This window comes from Balaenoptera physalus (assembly GCF_965194825.1).
Source record: "Balaenoptera physalus genome assembly, chromosome: 4".
NCBI classification, from domain to species: Eukaryota; Metazoa; Chordata; class Mammalia; order Artiodactyla; family Balaenopteridae; genus Balaenoptera; species Balaenoptera physalus.
Genome location: NC_138891.1, coordinates 8,356,339 through 8,377,384, shown reverse-complemented (window position 1 = coordinate 8,377,384; position 21,046 = coordinate 8,356,339). Strand labels below are relative to the sequence as shown.

The window sequence follows — 21,046 nt, the reverse complement described above, 5'->3', positions numbered from 1 at the left end:
CCAAAACCAGTCTATTATTTACTGGAGCCAGAACCATCCCAGTTTTCTCTAATTCTTTTTTTTTTCTTCTTCAACATAGCCCAGCAGGCTTTTTCTCCCAGAAAATTTCAACCTGGAGTGGGATTCCCTCTGCAACAGTTGAGAACTGTTCAACTCATTTCTAGATTTAGTCATTGCACTTAAGCAGAACTGAAGTGTTCACGTTGTCCGTGCCCAAGAGCTAGTGGCAGGGCACCTAGCTGCTGTGTGGTACTCTCGGGAAGCTCAGGGGATTTGAATTCCAATGAAGTCAAACAGGAACTGTTCCCAATCAACCTTTAGCCAAGACGTATCAACCACATCTTCTCAGTGATGTGAATGCTATTTTAATCTTTCTCGGCTTACTTAAAGGGAAAAAGAGTTTGAGGTTAAAATAGACCTGAATCCGGGTTCAGATTGTTTTGGGGGAGAGTACCAGGCAAGGGCAACATCTGATTTTGTACCGCTGTGCCCATCGCCACAAAGCAGTGGACAGGGGTTGTTCATTGGGAAGAAAAGCCACCACCAGAAACAAGTGCAACACACTTGGACAATGATGAAATACCCCTATAATGCTTGAAACTTGTTGAAGCAAAGGAGAAGTGTAATTCAAAACTAAAGCACATTCTCTTTGGGATGATGGCAAAGATTTGGAAGAGACTGTGGCACTGAGTGCACAACAGTGTGAATGTAATTAAGGCCACTGAATTGTCCACTAACAAACTGTCCAAGTGGCATATGTTATGGTGTATATCTTTTACCCCAATTTAAAAAATGTAAAAACGACAGAACTAAAGCAAAACAATCTTTCATCTATTCCTAAGATTGGCAGACGTATATTATCATGCCGCACAGAAAAACAATAAGCTACAACCCACTGACAACTGCCTCCTTGATGCCAACCCTCCACTGCTTTGTCCTTACCTGCCGACAGCACGGTCCAGTCTATGCTGGATAATTAATTCATGTGATGATTACCTGACCCAAGGATAAGTAACATGGACTGATAATGAGAGACCAAGATCTCACCCAAACTAGGTAATCTGATGGTCCTCTGATGCAAGAAAATGGTTCTCTTTTCAGATTTTCTTCTATATTCTTGCATCTTAGCAAAAGAAGAGGAAGGATAGACAAAAACCAAACACTGCACATATCCAACATTCAAATATCCAAACATTCTTTTTGGATATTTTTCAAATGAGTAAAAATTAACTATACTCATGAAACAGTAGACCATCCCAGGGGAACGTCTGCAGGACGCTTTCATGCAGTCCAGCCACAGAGGTAAAACAACTGTATAAATGTAGTCAATGTAATAATTTATAAACTGTCTCTATATAAAGATTCTAGATCCTATTTACTAATAAAAGAGTATATTTTTTGTTATAAAAAGTCCAAAAGGCTTTCAAATTTATTTTTATCAGTCACTTTTTTGTGATAGTAATTATGATTGAAGTATTTATTTCTGCATGCAATAATAATCATCTTATTTTTACATAATATCATCTTTTCTTCACAGTATATTGTCTGATATTCTGTTTCCTATCATCTATTCTTACTGATTTTATATTAGGGACTTTTATATTAATGATGGAGTTTTTTTTTTAATGTACTGGAAATTCATATATAAATTGTGTCTCATGGAAGTTCATTCCTACATATATGTATATTTCTGATGCATGACTAAGGAATATGATTACATAGTAAAGCCAAAGTAAAATTACATATTTATTGGGTATAAAAGCCTAAATAAAATACTAAAAAATAGTTTCACAGCATAACTGTAGCTAGAGCATATCCAGTTACCTATTTTGCAGGTGTGGCCTTCTTTATTAGTGTGTTTATGGTGGAATTTAATTCATTAGATAACTAACGTGGACCGTAAATACACATGCAACTTTCCAGCTGATACGAAGCAAAAAGTTGGTAAATAATGCTGCAGTGTAATTTTAAAAACAGAACTAGTGAGCCTTCAGGCTATTTTTTAATCATTTATTTTTGTTTATTCTGTAAAGACTTTTCATTTGTATTTTTTTAATCTATATATAAATACACTTGGAAGAGAAACAAACAGCATATTTATGAAAATCTTTGATGGGGACCAGCTTGTAACTGTTTTGAGACTGTAATTGCTTTAAAGATGGACAATACCCACTGTTTTATTACTTCTGCAACTGAAAAAAATACTACACATTCATATCATATTTAATGAAAATTAAACTTATCTCTCTGTGGAGGTAACAAGACTCCTCTCAAAAATAACTTTTAGGTTCACTTTGCACAAAGGGGTTTTGTCACTAAGAATTTACAACACCGCAAGCTAGGGTAAAGGCATCTTTGTGGCTGGCGTATGCTGTAGTTTCAGATATAAACCAAATCTTGGGGCATCCTCAATAGATTTGAAAAATCCAACTGTTTGGCCAACAACCTGGTATGAATAAATGTACGTATGATATACATATAGCATAACATGATATATACATTCACAGATACTATTTGCATGTCATACAAGAGAATATCACACAACTTAAAACTAGACAACCACAATTTTCATCAGAAATTCTTTAAAACCCAGAGCTAGTGTAATAGTGTTCTATCATTAGGCAACTCCTACAGAAAAGGATAAATGACGTAGTGGGAAAAGAAGTGGAGAAAAGGTAGGAATCCTAGATTCAGGTCTTGCTTCTTCCTCTACCAATTAGAAGAGTTACCCTTCATAAGCCAAGCAGAACCCAGTTCTGTATCTACAAAGTGTTGGAAAAGAATCTGATCATCTTTAAGACCACACAAAAAAAAAAAAAATTCTCTGCCCTTAAATTCAATTTAAAAAATCAAGTTCACTTTAAAGAGAATACAGAGATATATAAGGAAATTTCTCACATGCTACATTAGATGTTTATCTATATATGAGACAGGTGTCAAACAAACAAATTAAAAAAAAAAAAAAAAACCACTAAGGCAAAGGGAAACTTTAACTCACCAGATTCCATCTGTTACATCTGAATTCATGCATAATTGATTATCCATGACTGGTAAGTTCTTTTCTCACTAGCCGACCACAGTTTTCTAAACATTATGTATTAAATCACTAGTAAAGTAGACTACATTTCAGAAACAGCAAGGGCAGAATAAAAATATTTTAAATGAAAAATTACATGCCAGTTAATAATAATACAGCTGACCTATGTTTAAGGGAGAGAAATTTTAATCATGTGCATATTAAATATTAATAACCTATTCTGTTATTGTTATAATAAGGTTAAGTAGGCTTCTCCATGCTTAAGGAAAGAGGGAGAACTAGGAATGCACAATAGTGCAAAAAGATACAGAGACGGGAGACAGACATAAGGAAAATGTGTCAACAATAAACAAGAGGAAATGAAAAAGAAGGAAAAGATGAAGGTGGAAACTAATCTCTATGTGTCATTATGACTGCCAGAGTACTGGCAAAGAAGCAGCATCCTTTTATTTCAATTTTAATCATTTCTGAATTTTAATACCCGGCTCCTTTTGTAATTCTCCTGGCATTCCCCATATGCCTCCATCCCAGCCAAAACACCAGTGTAAATGAAATGGCAGGCAACCACAACGCTGATGTAGCCTCCCCAAAGAACCTGCCAGGTGACCAAAAGCAGAAAAAGGTATGTCTACCTGACATCCCTGAGGACCTCCAGCCAATTAACTGGCTGAATGTTCTCTATGTTCTTTCATTTTGCCGAGAAGGACAGTAGTTGGGTAATCTACAGATAGAGAATCATTAAAAAAAATAAAACAAGCCAGTAGTAATACAATAATCAGTGACCATCAGGGCCTGGAAAAATGAGTTTGCTCTCACTGGCACTAAGGAGCATCACATGATTATTTAATTACAGCTCTAATTTTTGTCTCGTGGATGGCAACATATCAACAATTAATAGGGCAAATAAAGGAGACTGTTTTTAAAGAGACAGAATGTGCATGATAATGGAATAGGTCACACAGCAGTGTACTGCTTCAGGAATACTTTTCTTGGTGTAACTAACACTATCTTGTAAAGAGCCACACACATGAAAATAAATTTAAAGAGGAAGTGTCTTTTTTTAAAGATAACTTTCATAGAATGGCCAGAACTTTTCAGAATGTTTTAGATGCACCTAACACAACCTTTAAGGAATGGAGTGAAATCTTCATTAATATAAACACCCTAACTCTCAAAACATTTTAAAATAATGGATACAGCTACAATTAAAAAAATCTATTTATGCAATTAATCATGGCTGATATTTATCCAGTGGGGTCCTGAAAAAAATCATTATTGTAGAAAAGAACAGATAGAGGTCAATCAGACTTGGGCCACATAGTATTTTTGGCCCCAGAATATCAGAAAAACCATTACATGGTAGCCTAACTGCAAGGACCTGCAGGGAGTGCTCTGTGCTTATACCAGAATAGGTTGTTCCCATAACTGAACACCAAAGGACCATGAACCTAATCAGACAGACTTTGCCTCATCCTCAAGGTCAGTGAGGAGAAAACAAACCCCAGTGCTACTGTCCAAAATGACAGAGCACAGAGAGAAAAAAAACACTCAGTTATCCAGAACACGGGCATGTGTAGATTACGTGTGCAGATAACCCCAGTAAAAACAGAAAATTAGAGAGAAAAGTCTTTTCCCATTAAACCATATCAGCACAAGCTAAATTCACTATTTTATTATTAATTTAGCAAATCTTTAACGAGTGCTCTCCACGCAAGACAGAACGCTAACTGCGAAGCTTCTACTGTCTTCTATAACACAGACATGTACCTTACATTGAATTTTTTCCTTGTAGTTGAATACCTTGTAGAAATAAATAAGGGCAGCACCTAAAAATTTGTAAAGTGGGAATCCTAGTGCATTTTTAAGTGCTGTATTACAAGGTTACAAGGTCAACATATCCAGATTAACCAAGGGAGTTCAAATAGTTAACCAATTTGATAGAAGTGTCTAAGGCAGGCTCAGTCCAGCTTTAAACCTCACTAGTTTCAGTCACGCATTGTTCTGCCATACCAGAAGCCAAAGCAAAAACCCAGGCTTTAGATTTGGAAAATAAAATATTCTTAGAACTACTGCTACGATCAATTGTTCAAATGTATCTTAAATACCAGGTTACAGAGAATTGTAGGAAAACATAGCTTGGCTCAAGAAACAGTGACTAAAACGATTCGGCAATGAGTAGTACCAAGAGGTGCTAAATCAACTCAGTAAGCTTTTAATGGCTTCTGTTGGCCAAAGTCATCACAAAACAAAAAGGTAGGCATCTCAAAATACAATGTGGGAAGGCTAAAACTACTGAGGGACACTGATTTCTAAAGCCACTGGCAAAAGAGATCAAGCCAATGCTAATTACAAAGAAAGAAAGAAAGAGAAGAAAAAAAAAAGAAGAAAATTGAAAATCTTACATCCCAGTGAAAAGTTTTAAAATAAAGTTGCTTTAGCAGAAAACATTCTGATAATCTGGACCCAAAATCTGACTCCATACATTCTAAAAGACTCTTTTGAAAAGCGTCTAGCAAGCAGCAGCTTGTATGTAAGAGTATACATCATTCTTTTTTAACATGACTGTTAATATACAGTTAACATGTCTCAGAAAAGGCTGTAATTAACTGTCTACTGCTCCAATAACACTAATAAGTGTACAGTATTATTAAAATACAATGACTCCTTACAAAGTAAGACTGTCATTTTTAAACTTTTAAGATAACGTTCTAAATTGTTTTTGAGTCCTCTTAAACCACCCCAAAGAGAGCCCACCTCTAAGAAAAAAATTTTAAAGCATAGTTATTAAAATATTGTTCCTTCCTCTCACAGCCTGGAGAAATCTGTCTACTATTAGAACATCTAGGTATCATTTATTTCAGTTGGTGAAAATATAGTGAGAAACACTTGGATTATTTTATTAATTCTAGATATTCTTTTAAAATTTAAAACTGTAAGCATTTGAACTGAGTGCTTTCTTTACTGATAAAATATTTTTATCAGTGAACAGGGAAAAAAGGTCTGCTATATCAAGAATCATCACATAGCCCTGTTGTTAATCCCCAGTGATTTCCATTGTCTGGTTCACTGGAACAGGAAAACTCAGTTGCATTCAACATCAAACAGCTAATTATGGGCACACTATATTCAAGACTATCTCAAGTTTAAAAGATATCTGCATATACTAGGTTCTATTTTATTTACAGTATTTATTACAATAAAATATTTACAACAGAAAACCTCTTTTACCTTAAAGTCCTTAACATTATAAACATTAAAAGGCCAAATTGTCTTTTGCATGCTCTTAACGGCATATCAGAAACCATTGAGTAAGACTAGAAAAGAACCTCTAGCAATCAACTCTACTATATGCCCAGCTTCCTGGAAAACTGCATCTAAAGAGTTCCCCCTCTCACAGATTACTGTCTACCTTTTCTTTAAATATCTCAGGGAAAGAAGATCTACTAATTTCTCCTGGGAGCTTTCTACCACATTTCACCACCCACAGTAGAATTCACACTGCAGAATTTCTGTTGGTATCTAGTCCCAAATCATCTCTCGCTGAGAAAAAGCAACATCCCAACACAGAAACACCCCCTGGACACTAAATGCTGGTCTCTCCCTGTGGCTATAGCCCTGATTCCCCATATGGAACTAATAGGAACTTTTCTGCCACTTACCCTCCAAATATCAGAGGCTGCTCTCCGAATCTAGCCCTACAAAAGAGCTCTCAAGAAGTAGTCTTTGACGAGGTGACAATGACGAAGTTCTCTCTGGCGCTGCTGGCAAGGCAGAAGCATCCCCAAATGAGGTGGTTACCAGTTGCCTGTGAAGCAGCTGGACCATTACTGCAGTTCTGAGGGTACGTCACAAATCAGGTCATAGCTCTGGGTAGAGTCCACCCACTTCACCGGGTACAACGCCCTCCATTTCCTGCACACCTGGGGGGAAGGGGTGCCGAGGAAGGGGTGGAGGGAAATGCAGGTCCACAGACATCCTAGCAAAGGCAGGACCAAGTGCAGCCTGACATCTGCTTCTTCTGCAAGCATCTCAGCTTCATTTGGGGGACCTGCACCCCTAAGGTGCAGCAAAAACTCGTGCCACAATAAGCAGGCTCTCAAATGAGTGATGAGTGTAATAAAATATTGCACAGTTAAATGTTTTATCCAGCAAGATCGTTTCTCCGCTGGAAACTGAACCAACTCTTAATGTTTGATTACAAGACACTTCACTACCAAATATCAAATAACTGGACTGAATAAATTTCAGCTGAATCTAGGGACATAAATGCTGGGGTACCGGTTAACTAATTTTCATCTCTCATAACTAAACTGGATCACTGCATAAGCTAAATTACATCCTTGAGAGTCCATTGAAAGAGGTGATGAGAATTTCTATTTACGAACCTTCAGACAGCAAGAACTGTGGAAGTGATACAGAATAACTTGAAAGAATAAAAATAGGCCAATATGCTGGAGAAATGCTATGCTACTAAATCTCACCCTGAATATATATACACACAATCTGTATCTATTTACTCTGAAATGAAATATCTGATCTTAAAAAAGACTTAAAAAAAAATAAACAGCAAAAGGTACCGTTGGCATAAGTTCAAAAGTACTAAATAATGTGTGTTAATGTGTTGATCACACTCTATGAAGACATCAAGTTGAAATAGACTTACCATTGAGAATAACACTTAGGAATGATATATAAATTACCATAGTAGACACTTTTTCTTTGGGAGAGAAAGAGAAGAACCTTGTGTAACAGATTTGATTTACATGCTGTATTAAGACCACATTCTGCTCTGATGTCAATGGAACATGTGATTAGAGATTAACAACTGTGTGTACAGGATGAGTGTAAGAGCTACTTACAGAGCATACTCGAAAACGAGCACTTTCTCAAGTTAATAATAAGTTTTGGAATTCAACTTTAACAGTATTTTGAAGTTTCTAGGGGTCTCCAAAGAGAATGGGCTTTCAACTTAAAAAGAAAAACAACAAATGCATTTAGTATTGTAAAAAAGTTGAAATTCAAGGTTGGCAGATTAAGCAAAAAGACAAAGGAGGCAAGAGTATTTTCAGAGGAAAGTTAACAGTATTAATCAATCAATCAATGTGTCCCACTTTATACTCATATTTGCAGACCTCCATTAAAAACTGGAGCATTCCATCTATGGCTTGGAATAGAAGACACTTTATCAAAGTTATTATCTAAGAAATCAAACAGTTGAAGTTATCTCTTTGGAACTTTGTAGAGAGTTTAATTTAGCAAATGTACACTTGAATGTGTCTGAACATATTTGTCTTGAGGTTGCTCTAAGATGACTATTTTAAGTGGCATGTGGATTCTTTGGGGATTTGGATATTATAGTTGAAGTATGCAAAGGAAAAATGTATAATATTCCTTTCAACTGATTCTCGCAGGACAAAAATGAGAAGATAAAATGACTCCTTTTAAAACTTCAGCCACTGGGAAATGATAAGAAAACCCCTCTCGACCCCTACCCCTAACCAGGAAGAGTCTAAAGCCGTGGATTATAGTACAGGTAGATATTAAAATGGAGACAGAGCCGTTATTTAGTGGTGACAGGAATATAAATACGTGCACTAACCTATAAACTGGTATTTACTTCAGGAAAGTAAGTAATATTTTTCCTCTGATTGCTGAGCTGTCAGTTTAATGCAGCGTAAATAAACAGTAGGTGCCTGCTAGCTTGAAGTAGGAAGTGTTCATTCCACACGAGGAACAGATTACTGAAGCCTGATGCTCATCGTGCTGAAACATAACTTTCATTTTACCAGAAAATACACCCTACCGTGGAGGATTTTCGTGCCTGATCTATTAATTAACTTAACTCTGTTCTGTCAAAATGTAAACCAATTTGTTAAAAGCATCCCAGAGTTTTGGAGTTTGAAAACCAACTGGAAACGCAAGAAGGATGACTGTTCTGTAATCTGATCACAAATGCTAAAAATGACTACTTAAGATAATAAGCAGAAACTATACAAAACCAAAAAAGACAAAGAACATATTTAAATAGAGAATTTAATCATCTCAGTTACCGAATTTACTCAAAATCCTCCTCCTTTGCTAATTAAAAGCAACTGGCACCTTTCATATTTTGCAACCTTGTGCTACTCAGGCCTGTTCAATATGTATGCTTATTCTGCTGTCTGAATTATCTAAAGGTTCATTGATTCATAAAAATCCGATCACATTCTTTAATTCTAATCAAAATATTACTGAACTCCCCTGAGAGAAGTGGCAAGTAGAAAGAGCAAATGATGATACCCTTCCTAACAGCATTCATGTAAAATGTGGTTTTCTTCCCATTTTCTATATACCACAAAGCTCTGACAGTATAGAGCAACTCATGTTCTCCTTATACATAAGCACCAAGCAAAATATCTCCTGGCATCATTTAAGATGAGAACTTACCTTATCTAAAAAGTATAAAAGGTAATTTGGGGAGGTTTCTATTTAAACCTGAACAAATTCTGATCATTAATCAGTGGACTGTAAAAGTCAAATGCAAAAAAAACCCAATATTTTTGCATCTGACTACAACAGGTCCAGACAGTCTGAAGATCGATTCGGTCATATGCATTTATTTTATAGACTTCATCAGTCCCAAGTACGAATATGACACAAGAGTCATCCGAGACAACACGTCTTGGAAGAAAAGATGTGTTTGTGTAAAGGGCATATCTGTGTATGGCCCTTTTGGAAATTTACAGAGCAGATGAAAAACCACCAGAGTGCTTTAGAGAGTCCCTGCTGTATATCCATGTTGTATTTAGCTTAACAGTGTTTGTAACCAAAAGATTTTAACAATAATGAGGAACAGGTGCCTGTCACCTGACCTTTTAGGCCTAATTTACAACCCGCAACCTGTCACATGAAAAAAAATCATCAAAAATCTCTCCCAGATATTTCAGTCTTTGCTAATTTAATGCAGACTTGCCTAACCATCACTCAGCACATCATCTTATTCAATCGCAGGTTCATATAGCTTGGCAACAGACTTCTTTGCAGAAATAAACCATTATTCATTTTGTTGTTGTTCTTGTTTAAGATGCTGAGAGACAAAAGAACTCCTTTTGTAGATTATCAACCAAAGAATATATTAATTTATTACAACAACTGAACAAAAGGCATTCCTTTGGAATACTTTTACATACAAAGAACTATTATTTATTACATATTTCAGCTTGTGGGAAAATGAAGAATGCATTGATTCTGGAAATAACTATTCAGACTTTTGGAAGTTCTTTAAGTCTTCTTTCTCTGCTGATCTTTTTTTTTTTTTTCCTGCTTCTTCCCTTCATCCCCCCCTTGTCCCCCCATACCCACCCCCCACACATTTTAAGTCACTAGTACTTTAGGAAGGAAATCCCTATTTGTTCTTTTTTCATCCATCATTTGTATTCATTATTTAGAAAAGAATACAAAATTGTGCAGTGATTCTTATTTCTCTTGTATAATCTTGTTACATGTAGCCATACTCAAATTTAACAATGCTTTGTATTTTATAGCTACTGTTTACATATTATGTATTACATATGACTGAACGACTCTACATTTAAAATATTGTTTCCATTAGGAAAAATATGAAGTAATAAGTGTCAAATGGAGATGAAGAATAAACATGCCTGGTACATTTATAAAATGCATAGTCATTTAAAATGTGCACAAATAGGATACATATTTTGCTACTGTTACATTTTATATAGAATACATATTGTCTAAAGTGTATTTAATAATGTGCCTAACCGAGTTAGTTAAAGTATTTATGTCTGGTGATTGTGTTAAACACTTGGAGAGGTAGTGAAAGATACAGCCAGTTACTTCTGCTAACTAAAGTTGAAATTATGCGCTTATTATAACCTTTTCTAACAATGTGAGAAAAACAGAGTAAATATATTAAAATTGTTTCACAACAGATGCTTAGGTTGTTAATATTTAAGATGCCTATTCATGCTATTCCTGTCTGCACATTTGTCAAAAATGTAAGCCTGAATGCTAATGTTTGCCAGCAGACTGGAGCAGCCAGTATACGAATGAACTACTGTTCTACTAAAATAATATGCAATAGAAATAAAGGACCGCTGCTAAATCATAGCACGAGTACCACACAGCAGATTAAAGGTTTTTAGAGCAAACAACTCAACCTTGGCTTTCTCCAGTCTTACTTTTTTTTTCCCCCAGCTACTTTTGACGACAGAATAAATCTTAATTCCTGACATCTCAGAAAAATCCACTTTAGATTGGGTGTAAATTTCAAGAAAGTTTCAGCGGGATGAGTTATTCTGTCAGCAGCACAAACACGGTAGATTTCAGGGACTGCTTAGGACAAATCCTGACACCCAGCAAGTCGCATTTTACTCATTCTTACCCCCTCTTCTGTCCTCTTGGGAAACTCAGGTCCCCTGGCCTCCCAGGGTGGAACCCCAGCCAGTCGGGGCAGAAAGGTTCTCTCCTGAGAACAGGACGTCTTTCGCTTTTCTCTGTCTCTTTACAACCATGTGGAGTCCAAGTCTTAACAGCATTTGCCTGGAAATCCGGAATGCTGTTGAGAAAGTTCGCCCAGGAAAGGCGCAGAGGTCCAAGCTGCCAACCGGAGCACTTTTGAGAGGCGATCCGGTGGTTGACTCTTGTAAGTGAAATTTGCTACGCTCTAATTAAGGTCAGGGCCAAAATCTCCAGCAAGAGCCCTAAGCCCCTCTCCATCTTCTGGGGTCGCCCCCAAGAGTCCAGCTCAGTGGATTTCCCCGGTACGCGCCTGTCACTCCCCGGACCTGCCACCCGCCTGCTTTGTCCCTCTCATCGTGGTGGTTCAAACCCACGCTCCGCCGCCTCGGGAGCCTCGGTAGTGGAGCGCTCAGAGAAGGCCGCCACGCTCGGGTCGGGGCCGCAGGAGGGAGACACGGCGCGGACCCCGAGGCCGCACCTGTGATGTCTCTGTCTCTGCAAAGAGGGCAGCACCTCTTCCGGCCTCCAGCCCAACTCCAAACCCACATTCCCTCCAGCAGCGCCTTCAGGACCGACCTCACTACAACCGGCGAGGGCTCGAAACGCGGACTGCCGCCCCTTTCAAACTCCCGGCTCCAACTTGAGCACCCCGGGGCCCGAGTGGCTCCCGGGATGGAGGAGTTGCCACAAACTTCCCAGGCCCCTCTCCGCCACTGCTCCCAACCAGCCGCGCCGGCGGGGGGCGGAGGAAGGCGCAGATGGACCGGGTAAGGATGCTGAGCTTAACTTGCGATCCGGCGGGGGAACGTTTCCACTCCCCAGCCTACTCCGCCCGGCACCTTTCTGCCAGCCCGGCCCCGGGGCGCACAGAGAGGGTCTCCCTTTCCCCGTGTGCTTCCTTCGGTCTTTTCGATCCCCCTTTTCTCTTCCCAAAGGGGTTCTACCGATGACCTGAAGGAGTTTGTTCAGCCAGGGTCTGTGGGGCAGGTGTGTGTGAAGGTGTCCACACCCCGAGAAAGAACGAATGGCATCTTCAAGTCCCCCGTCCCGGTGCTCTCCTTCACTCTCCCGGCCACCCCTCCGGATCCGGCCGCGCGCGAGAGAAGGGGCTCGGAAGACCGCTGTCCCCGGGCGCCCACGAGAGGTGAGCCGAGTCGCCCCAACGACGGGCACCGCGGGTAGGTGGGCGCTACGGTGAAGTTTAGATCGATTCCGAAAAAAGAAAGACAGAGATAAAAGGGCAACAGTAGGGGCCAAAAAGAAAAAAGAGAGAGAGAGAGGCAAAGGAGCAGAACTCACTCAGGCATGGGCGTTGGGGGCGGCGGTGGCTGTCGAGCGCGGCCCGAGACCAGGCGCGGCTTCCCGGGCGGGCGCGGCGGCGTCGGACTTCCGAGGCGGCGGCTTCTGCCTCTGGTGCCGCCGCCGCCGGAGCTGCGGCTGCCGCGGAAGTTAATTGCAACTTGACTTTAAGTTGTCTTCTTTTCCCATCCGAAGTGGGCGTTTAAAGGGGAGAGAGAGGCGAGGAGCGAGCTAGCGAGCGCGCGGGGCCGAGAGAAGGAAGGGGGGGGAGGGAGGAGATGTTAACGGGGGGAGGGAGGGGGCGGCGGCGGGGGCGGGAGGGGGAAGGGGCCGGCGGGAGTCGCTCTCTGCTCGGCGGTCGCGGCGCCCGCAGTCTGGAGGCGCACCGGGGCGGCCGGGGCGCCCCCCGCGGGAGCCCGCAGCAACCCGGGCGCGCATCCAGCCGCAGCTCCCGGGCCGGGCACGCGGCGCCCTGGGGCTCGGCGGACCCCGCGTAGCCGCCGCCGCCGCCGCCGCCGAGGAGCGTGTGCGGCGCGGGCTGGCCGGCGGGGCGGCGAGGGCCCGGCCCGCCTCCCCAGCACCCGCCCCGGCTTCTCCCCCTGGCGGTGGAGCCTCGGCGACCGCCGGCGACACTGGGCGCGCTGGAGCCCGAGCTGAGCCGAGCCCGAGTCGCCGCCGCCGCCGCCGCTCCCAGGCTTTCTCCCAGCGCGCCGGCCCGGGTGTGGGGGGCAGCGGGCCGGAGGGGCGCGGGCGGACGAGGGGCGCGCGCTGCAATCGGCGCCGGAGACCGGACCCTCGGCCGCGAGGGTAAGTGTGGGCGCCTGGGGGAGCGCGTGGCGGTGCGCGGCGCGGTTCTTGACGCCCGCCAACCACCCCCCCTCACCTCTCCCGGGCCCCCAGCGCGCGCACCCCTCCTCCAGCCGCCTGCGGCTTCCTCTTGTTGTTCGTTGTTTGGCTGGGCTTTTTTTTGCCTGGGGGGTGGGGGGAGCGGGGAGCGGGAAGGGGATGATTGTAGCTGTGTGCCAGCGGAGGAGGAAGTCAGGTGAGAGGCCCCGACGCACCACCCCCCCCCGCCGCCCCAAGCCAGCCTCCGTGGGGTGGATCGCTCCCCACTAGGGGCATGTGGGCCAGCTTTTTTCTCTCGTCAGTGTTCGGTCGAGACGATCTTTCCTAGAGGGCCTCCTTCCCTTCCAGCCTGCTCGGTGCACCTCTCTTTACCCCACCCTCGCCCCGCTCAGCACCCCATCCAGGAGCGCTGCACCCCAACTGCGGAGCACGTGGCGGAAGGAGGAGGAGGGGGCCCTCTTGCAGACCCCCCACGCCGCGCCCCTGCTCATTTATTTAATATCCTCCCGTCAGCAGCTGTACTTCTTTTCAACCCATTGGCAAAAGACGCCTAAACTGAGGTCCAATTTCTCCAAAAAGCGGGAAGCAAAAAGGGCGAGTGAGGAGGATTAAATGACAGCGGACTCGGAGAGGAGAAGGGGCGAGGAAACCTTTCCAAAAGGGGAGTGAAACTCCAGACACCTCTGCAAGATCTGGGTGCCTGGAGATTCAGGACCCCAGGCTAAGGAGAAACTGGAACACGGTCAACTTTGCTTTCTTTTCCTGCCGTTCTTACCCCCAGCTCTAAGGGAGCTAACAGGTCTTTTGTGTTGTGTTGTCTTTGGGAAATGCGCACTGAGTATGACAATAGGAAATTACTACTGTTTACTCAAAGTTAAGAGAATCGCAGAAAGAAAAAACACAGTCTTTACTTTCTCTCTTCGTGTGTGTGTGTGTGTGTGTGTGTGTGTGTGTGTGTGGTCGTTAAGCTCGAACTGCAAAACGTCAGTTTGTAACAATAAGGACGGTAGAGGCGCCTCGGTGTATTTTTAGAAGCTGCACTTTTGAGTTCCTTTCACACAAGGCTCGCTCTCTTATTAAGACCCCATAAATAATTGTATTTAGAGAGCAGGAAACTATGGGAGCAGGAGAGAGATTGCTAAGATCTCCATCCCGCCAGCGCAGAGCACTGTTTTGAAGTGAAGTTCCTGGAAAGTGGCAGTGGGCTGAGAATTCAGTTTTTCCTCAAAGCTCTGTTAGGTCCTCTTCTGTCAGATGTCTATGAATAAAGCACGCTGGGAAAATCCTGATATCTGTGCCCTCTTATTTTACCTTTTACGCAGTGATTGATTCTACGTTCAAGTCCTGGTGACAGCACATCAACTGTGCTGTATTTTTGTGTGGTTTTTCTAAATAAAGGATAATACTGCCTGTATTCACTCTGGTTTCTGATATGCCTGTTCTTTTCTATCAATGGGTATTGAATTCACTGGAATTTATCCGTCTTTTTCAGTTGATTGTCATTTTATGCAGAGTTGACAATTCCAAAGACATAAGAATGTAGAAAGTTGATGAATTAGCGTTCTTTTAGAGAACTAGCCCCTCGGTGTTTTTTAAGACACAGGTGCCCACCTCAGCTTCTGGTTCTAAAGCAAAAAGGTATAAATGATTGCAATGGGCAAAACAAAATAAAACACAAGTTTTCCTTCCTGGACCACTTTCTGTTTCCACAGGGTCCAAGAGACACCAAATCCTCCTGCCTTCATTTACCAAAATGCTGAATTGCCTAACTAGTACCAGTATCTCCATCTGGGAATGACATCAGGTTTGGAATGGAGAGAATAAATTCTCAGTCTTTAATTACTGCTTATTAGCAATTTCTTGAAGCAGGCAGCTGATTCTCCAATTCTGAAAGCCTGAAATGAAGCTTAGCAGAAATCGAAATATTAAAAAAAGATTGTTTCTCCTCCCTTACACACTCTTACGTACTCATCTACTCCCCCATATTATCAACCAAGCCCCCAGAATTTAAGGTGTGATATGGTCCTCTGCATTAAACCAAGGGAACATTTTGCCCCAACCTTTTGAATTTGCTTTCCCCCAGGGAAATAGTCTTCTACAGAGAACTCATAGGCACCGTTTTAATATAGAATTATGTAATGATGGGTACAGTGCATGAAATAACATATCTTGGTAAACTCTATGTAAACCCTGCCCCCTGGCACATAGTAGGAATACATTAAATACTTACTGGATTAAGAAGTTAATGAAATATTGTAATTGGGCACAAATTCAATAGTACAGGGCTAAGGCTTTTTTTTTCAGAAGGAAAAATCATCTTGCCTGAAAGTTATTAGGGTAATACATTTGTGCTCCTAGTTTTTTTTTTAACAAGTCCAAACCTAATTTAAATGGTTGAAAGACAACTAAATCTGAAACATATCAATTGGTCAATAATAATAGCTAGTGTCAAAAGCTCATTATCTTCCTAGGAGAACAGACAGTAAAATATTACCTACTAAATAATATGAGAAAGATGCAAAGGAAGAATAAAACAGTATTGGCCTGCAAGGAACTTACTTGCTGGGAAAATGACATTATAATGTGAAAAGACAACTCGGCAGATCAGTAAATGGTTTGAGTCAAAGGAATATTTTTTTTTAAATAGATTTTTTTTCCTTTTTAGACTGGAGGAAATAGACATCCTGAAGTTCCAGGTTGGAAGGCATTTTTAAAGTTGATTTGTTGAGTGAAAACTTTAGGGGCCATCAATACAAACATCTTGAGTGAAGGGAAACTCACCACTTACCTCCATAGAGGCAAGGATTTTATCTACAGAATACTTATCACAGAGTAGAGTTCAGTGTACACTGTGTGAATGAATAACATCCTAAGTAGTTAATTCCAGCTTTGTACACTTTATGACATCTTTTTCTTAAATTGCGCAGAATCGGTCTTCCTAATACTTCCAGCCTTTAGTCTTAGTTCTGCCACCTGCTGCAAAGCAGAGCAAATCTATTGTATTCGTCAGGATAGGCTATGTTATGCCAGAGTAACAAACAATCCCAATTTTTAATGACCTATAATGGCAAAGGTTGTCTTCTCGGTTACGCGATGAGTCCACTGCAGGTCTACTGGTCTGTTCCACGTCTCCTCATTTAGGGTCGCAGGCAGGTGGAACAGTTGCCACCTTGAATGTTTCATGTTGCTATGGTAAAAATAAAGATCACTCTGGAGAGTCTCGTACTGGTATTTAAATGCTGCGGCCAGAAGTGACACACATCATTTGGACTCACAACTCATTGTCCAAGACTGATGACATGGCTCCCTGGAATCATCACAACAAGGCCAAAGAGAGCAGCCTACCTTGTGCCCCAAAGTGGAGAACTATGGTACACAGCTCGAAAAACTGATATATTCATAGTGACTTGTGTCCACATGATCGCCTCCAGCTAACTGATTTCTTCCTGCCACTTTGTGGCCCAAATGTTCCACTCCTCAGGGTAAACGCTGCCAAAGAGACCACCAGCTTAAAGGGAGACATGCTCTGATTTCTTTCACCATCCACTCTCTGAATGCAGCCCTATAACCCACCCCTCCCCCACCAAAATGTGGCTCCCTATCAATTTTAAGTCACTCTTTATACATTTATTAATATTATATACACTGTATTTTCTCAAGACTTGTTTTCCTGGAAAGGGTATAATGAACAGGAACTTTTAAGAACTGTTATCAGAAGATGTCATGATCATTATCAAACTTTGAAATTTGGTCTCGAACTGTTATCAGAAGATGTCATGATCATTATCAAACTTTGAAATTTGATCTCGAGTCATTACTTCCCTTATTTTAAATGTCACAATCTTGTGACACACACAAAAAAATTCTCGTGGAAATATTCATTCGTTCATTCATTCATCCATATTTTTGTTCATTCAGTAAACATTCATCGTGTACCTACTAGATGCCGGGCACCCTATTAAGGGTTGGGGATACAGAGGTGGGTAGAGTCCTCCTCTTCAAGAAATGCATTTTCCAATTGGACAGTTGCAGAAAGAATTTTGAATTTTGAATTCTATTAGAATTGCAATGCTAGTAAAGGCACAAAGTGCTATGGGAACACTTGGGTAAAAGCAAATAACTCTCCGGCAGGATTGAGGAAAGTTCCATAGAGGAATTGAACTAAGTCTTGAGGATATATGAGATTCCTTTAGGCAGAAAAGGAAGATGGAAGGAAGATATTTCAAGCAGAGTCCAGCAGGAGTCAGGGCACTGAGGATGACAAAGCTTGTCATTTAGGGGACTACAGGGAATTCAGTGTGGCTTGGACATGGGGTCTTTGCAAAGGATGAAACCAAAGAGCTTCAAATTGTGAAGGACCTTGAAGACATACTCTATAGAGTTTAGGCATTATCCCATCCATCAGGGGATTGCAAACTCTTACATTTACCTTGGTCCAAGCACGAATGTAAATGAGCAAAGCAGATGGAGTTGAGACCATAAGCATTGGTAGGGACGATGGCAAGCAGGAGAGAGATTTTCTGCCTAAATGGAATGGAGAAGGCCAATGGCACCAAGTGTCAGATCTTCCAGCTTTTAAAGAGAAGCTACTGATTCAGATTGCTATGAAAAATTGAAATCTTAAATGTTGAGGACTTATCCACATTTTAAAGAACACATGTGGGGGGAAAACATCTACAGGTCAAAATCAGCTTAAGGACCCCCAGTCAGTCGCATGTTTCCTACTTCATGAGATAAGGAGTTATTAAAGCTTGTAAGGATGGGGTAACACCATCAGATCTCTTTAGAAAGGTCACTCTGGTGGCAGAGTGGATAGGAAAAGGCTGGAGCCGGGAGGGTCTAGTTGATACCACATAACCATCTGAGCGATGATGCAAAGCCCTTTATAACACTGCCCATTTTATAGGACACAACTTCCCATGTATATAGGGGGTACCCAATAAATATTTGCAGAGCTAATGAATGAAAGAGAAGAAATCTGAAGTTTTAGAAGGGGGGCACATATTTTGAGTACTCCTTATGTTATACACTTCCTTTGCTAGACTGTTTATTTTTCAAGAGCAAAACAGTCTTTTTTTTAATGACTTTTTTAAAAGTTTATTGGAGTATAGTTGATTTACAATGTTGTGTTAATTTCAGGTGTACAGCATAGTGATTCAGTTATACATATACATATACTCATTCTTTTTCAGATTCGTTTCCCATATAGGTTATTACAGAATATTGAGTAGTGTTCCCTGTGCTATACAGTAGGCCCTTGTTGTTTATCTATTTTACATATAGTAGTGTGTCTACATTAATCCCAAGCTCCTAATTTATCCCTCACTGCCACGTTCCCCCTTTGGTAACCATAAATTTGTTTTCAAAATCTGTGAGTCTGTTTCTGTTTTGTAAATAAGTTCATTTATATAATTTTTTAAAATTAGATTCCACATATGAGTGACATCATAAGATATGTCTTTCTCTGTCTGACTTACTTCACTTAATTTCCATTGGCAGATGAATGGATAAAGATGTGGCACATATATACAATAGAATATTACTCAGCCATAAAAAAAGAACAAAATAATGCCATTTGCAGCAACATGGATGCACAATGATCTTTTCTTGATCAGATGTAATTTTTCTGTATCATTCTCTGATACATATTATTGGATTTCTAAAATGCGTAAATCATTCAGTGCGGGACACAAAGATCAGCAGACATCAGAATATGTATTGTCTGGGACTAAACTTCCTGATCTTTCCACCTTATTGAGGAATGCCAGCTAAACAGATGGATTTTGTACTGGGCCCTAAAACTGTATTCTCAGGCTCTGTGGAACTACAGAGACCCATTTGTATAGCTTATGTATGTTTCTAGTGAAAGCCAAATTCTTTATGACTGTCCATCAGAGTATATTATAACTCAGTCTGTCCTATATCCATGTGCCTAAGACTGTCTCAATGATGTTAATTTTTCAATTAAAAAAATTGAGTGCACTAAACCCTCCTTTTTCCCAGCTCCTTTCCTGCTTTGAAACCATACTTGCCTGCCATTCCACAGTCAGCAGTCTGCAAGAACACCCCACACTCTCCCATAAACGCCTGTAAAACTTTAGAAACACTAGGTATTCTCTCATAAGGTATGTGATTGGTTTCTTGTAGGTTCTGTTCCCATAGGCACATCCAGATTCTTAAAGCCACTCAATTCACCAGGCAATCAAATCTTTAAATTCTCAACAGCTCGCTCTACAGATTGTCATTTTTTTACTCAGCTTTCTTGAGGTATAATTTCTATACAATAAAGTTCACCCGTTTAATATGTTCCATGAGTTTTGAAGACAAAGGAGCAGCATGAGCAAATCATAATATTTTACGTGAATTTCAGAGTAAATTAATAGATACAGGCAAAGCAGCCTTGGGTGTCTGACTGCCTGGATTCTAATCCTGGTTCAGCTGCCTGTATGACCTTGAACAAATTTCCTAATTTTCTGCCTCAACTTCCTCATCCTTATGATGGGGATAATAATTGTACCCACCTCCTCTAGAGAGTAAATGCCCAGGGTTTCAAAACAGCTAGTACTCAATAAAGGCTAACAATTGCTTCTTCAACAACATAATGTTGTTGTTGTCATTATGATTCTAGTAGAAAAGAAATCCTGGGATCTAAGCAAGAATAGAAAATGAATTGACTGGAATGTAAGTGGGGTAGAAGCAAGTCCCTCCTGGTTGATTTGCTGCTGTGCCAGGGGCACACAAAGCCGGAGAATAATGATGACCTCTATTTCTGGAGTACTTATTTTTTTACTTAAAGATTTTGGAAGAAATTCTTTTCCTTTTAAAACAGTTATACATACACTGGAATTGAACGCAATGTTTTGCATGCGTTTTGTTTTTTTTTTAATAAATTTATTTTTGGCTGCATTGGGTCTTCGTTGCTGCACGTGGGCTTTCTCTAGTTGCAGCGAGTGGGAGGGCTGCTCTTCGTTGAGGTGTGCAGGCTTCTCATTGTGGTGGCTTCTCTTGTTGTGGAGCACGGGCTCTAGGCGCGCGGGCTCAGTAGTTGTGGCTCGCGGGCTCAGTAGTTGTGGCATGCGGGCTCAGTAGTTGTGGTGCACAGGCTTAGTTGCACTGAGGCATGTGGGATCTTCCTGGACCAGGGCTCGAACCCATGTCCCCTGCATTGGCAGGCGGATTCTTAACCACTGCGCCACCAGGGAAGTCCCCTTGCAAGCATTTTTAACGAAAACAAGAATCTTTGAGACTTGGAAGGGGAGTGGGGAGGACTGCCTGGAGACAGCATTTGCTTAGTTCTACAGCTTCTTCTCCTCCTTCGCTTTGATGGAAATGTTTCCAAATTCCAGACCACCCTCTCTAGTAACACTGACCTAAGTTTATTAAAGCACCTCCTATTTTGATATA

At 41.2% G+C, this 21,046-nt stretch overlaps 2 protein-coding genes across 3 annotated transcripts in view; one reads left to right on the top strand and one right to left on the bottom strand.

Annotated features, from left to right (window-relative positions):
- Window positions 1-12,982, bottom strand: part of SATB1 (SATB homeobox 1) — a 98,851-nt gene extending 85,869 nt beyond the window's left edge. The window contains exon 1 of one of the 2 annotated variants that reach the window (XM_082459277.1): window positions 12,797-12,982. The gene's annotated coding sequence lies outside the window, so the exon portion shown is untranslated. Of the gene's footprint in view, window positions 1-6,696; window positions 6,719-12,796 lie in introns of those variants that run through there. The other variant, XM_082459276.1, reaches the window with a different exon arrangement.
- Window positions 12,803-21,046, top strand: part of LOC309660575 (uncharacterized protein) — a gene marked incomplete at its 5' end in the record, with an annotated part of 88,502 nt that continues 80,258 nt past the window's right edge. The window contains 2 exons of the mRNA XM_082461372.1: window positions 12,803-12,952; window positions 13,170-13,603. Coding sequence (XP_082317498.1) covers window positions 12,803-12,952; window positions 13,170-13,603 — 584 coding nt within the window. The remainder of the gene's footprint in view (window positions 12,953-13,169; window positions 13,604-21,046) is intronic.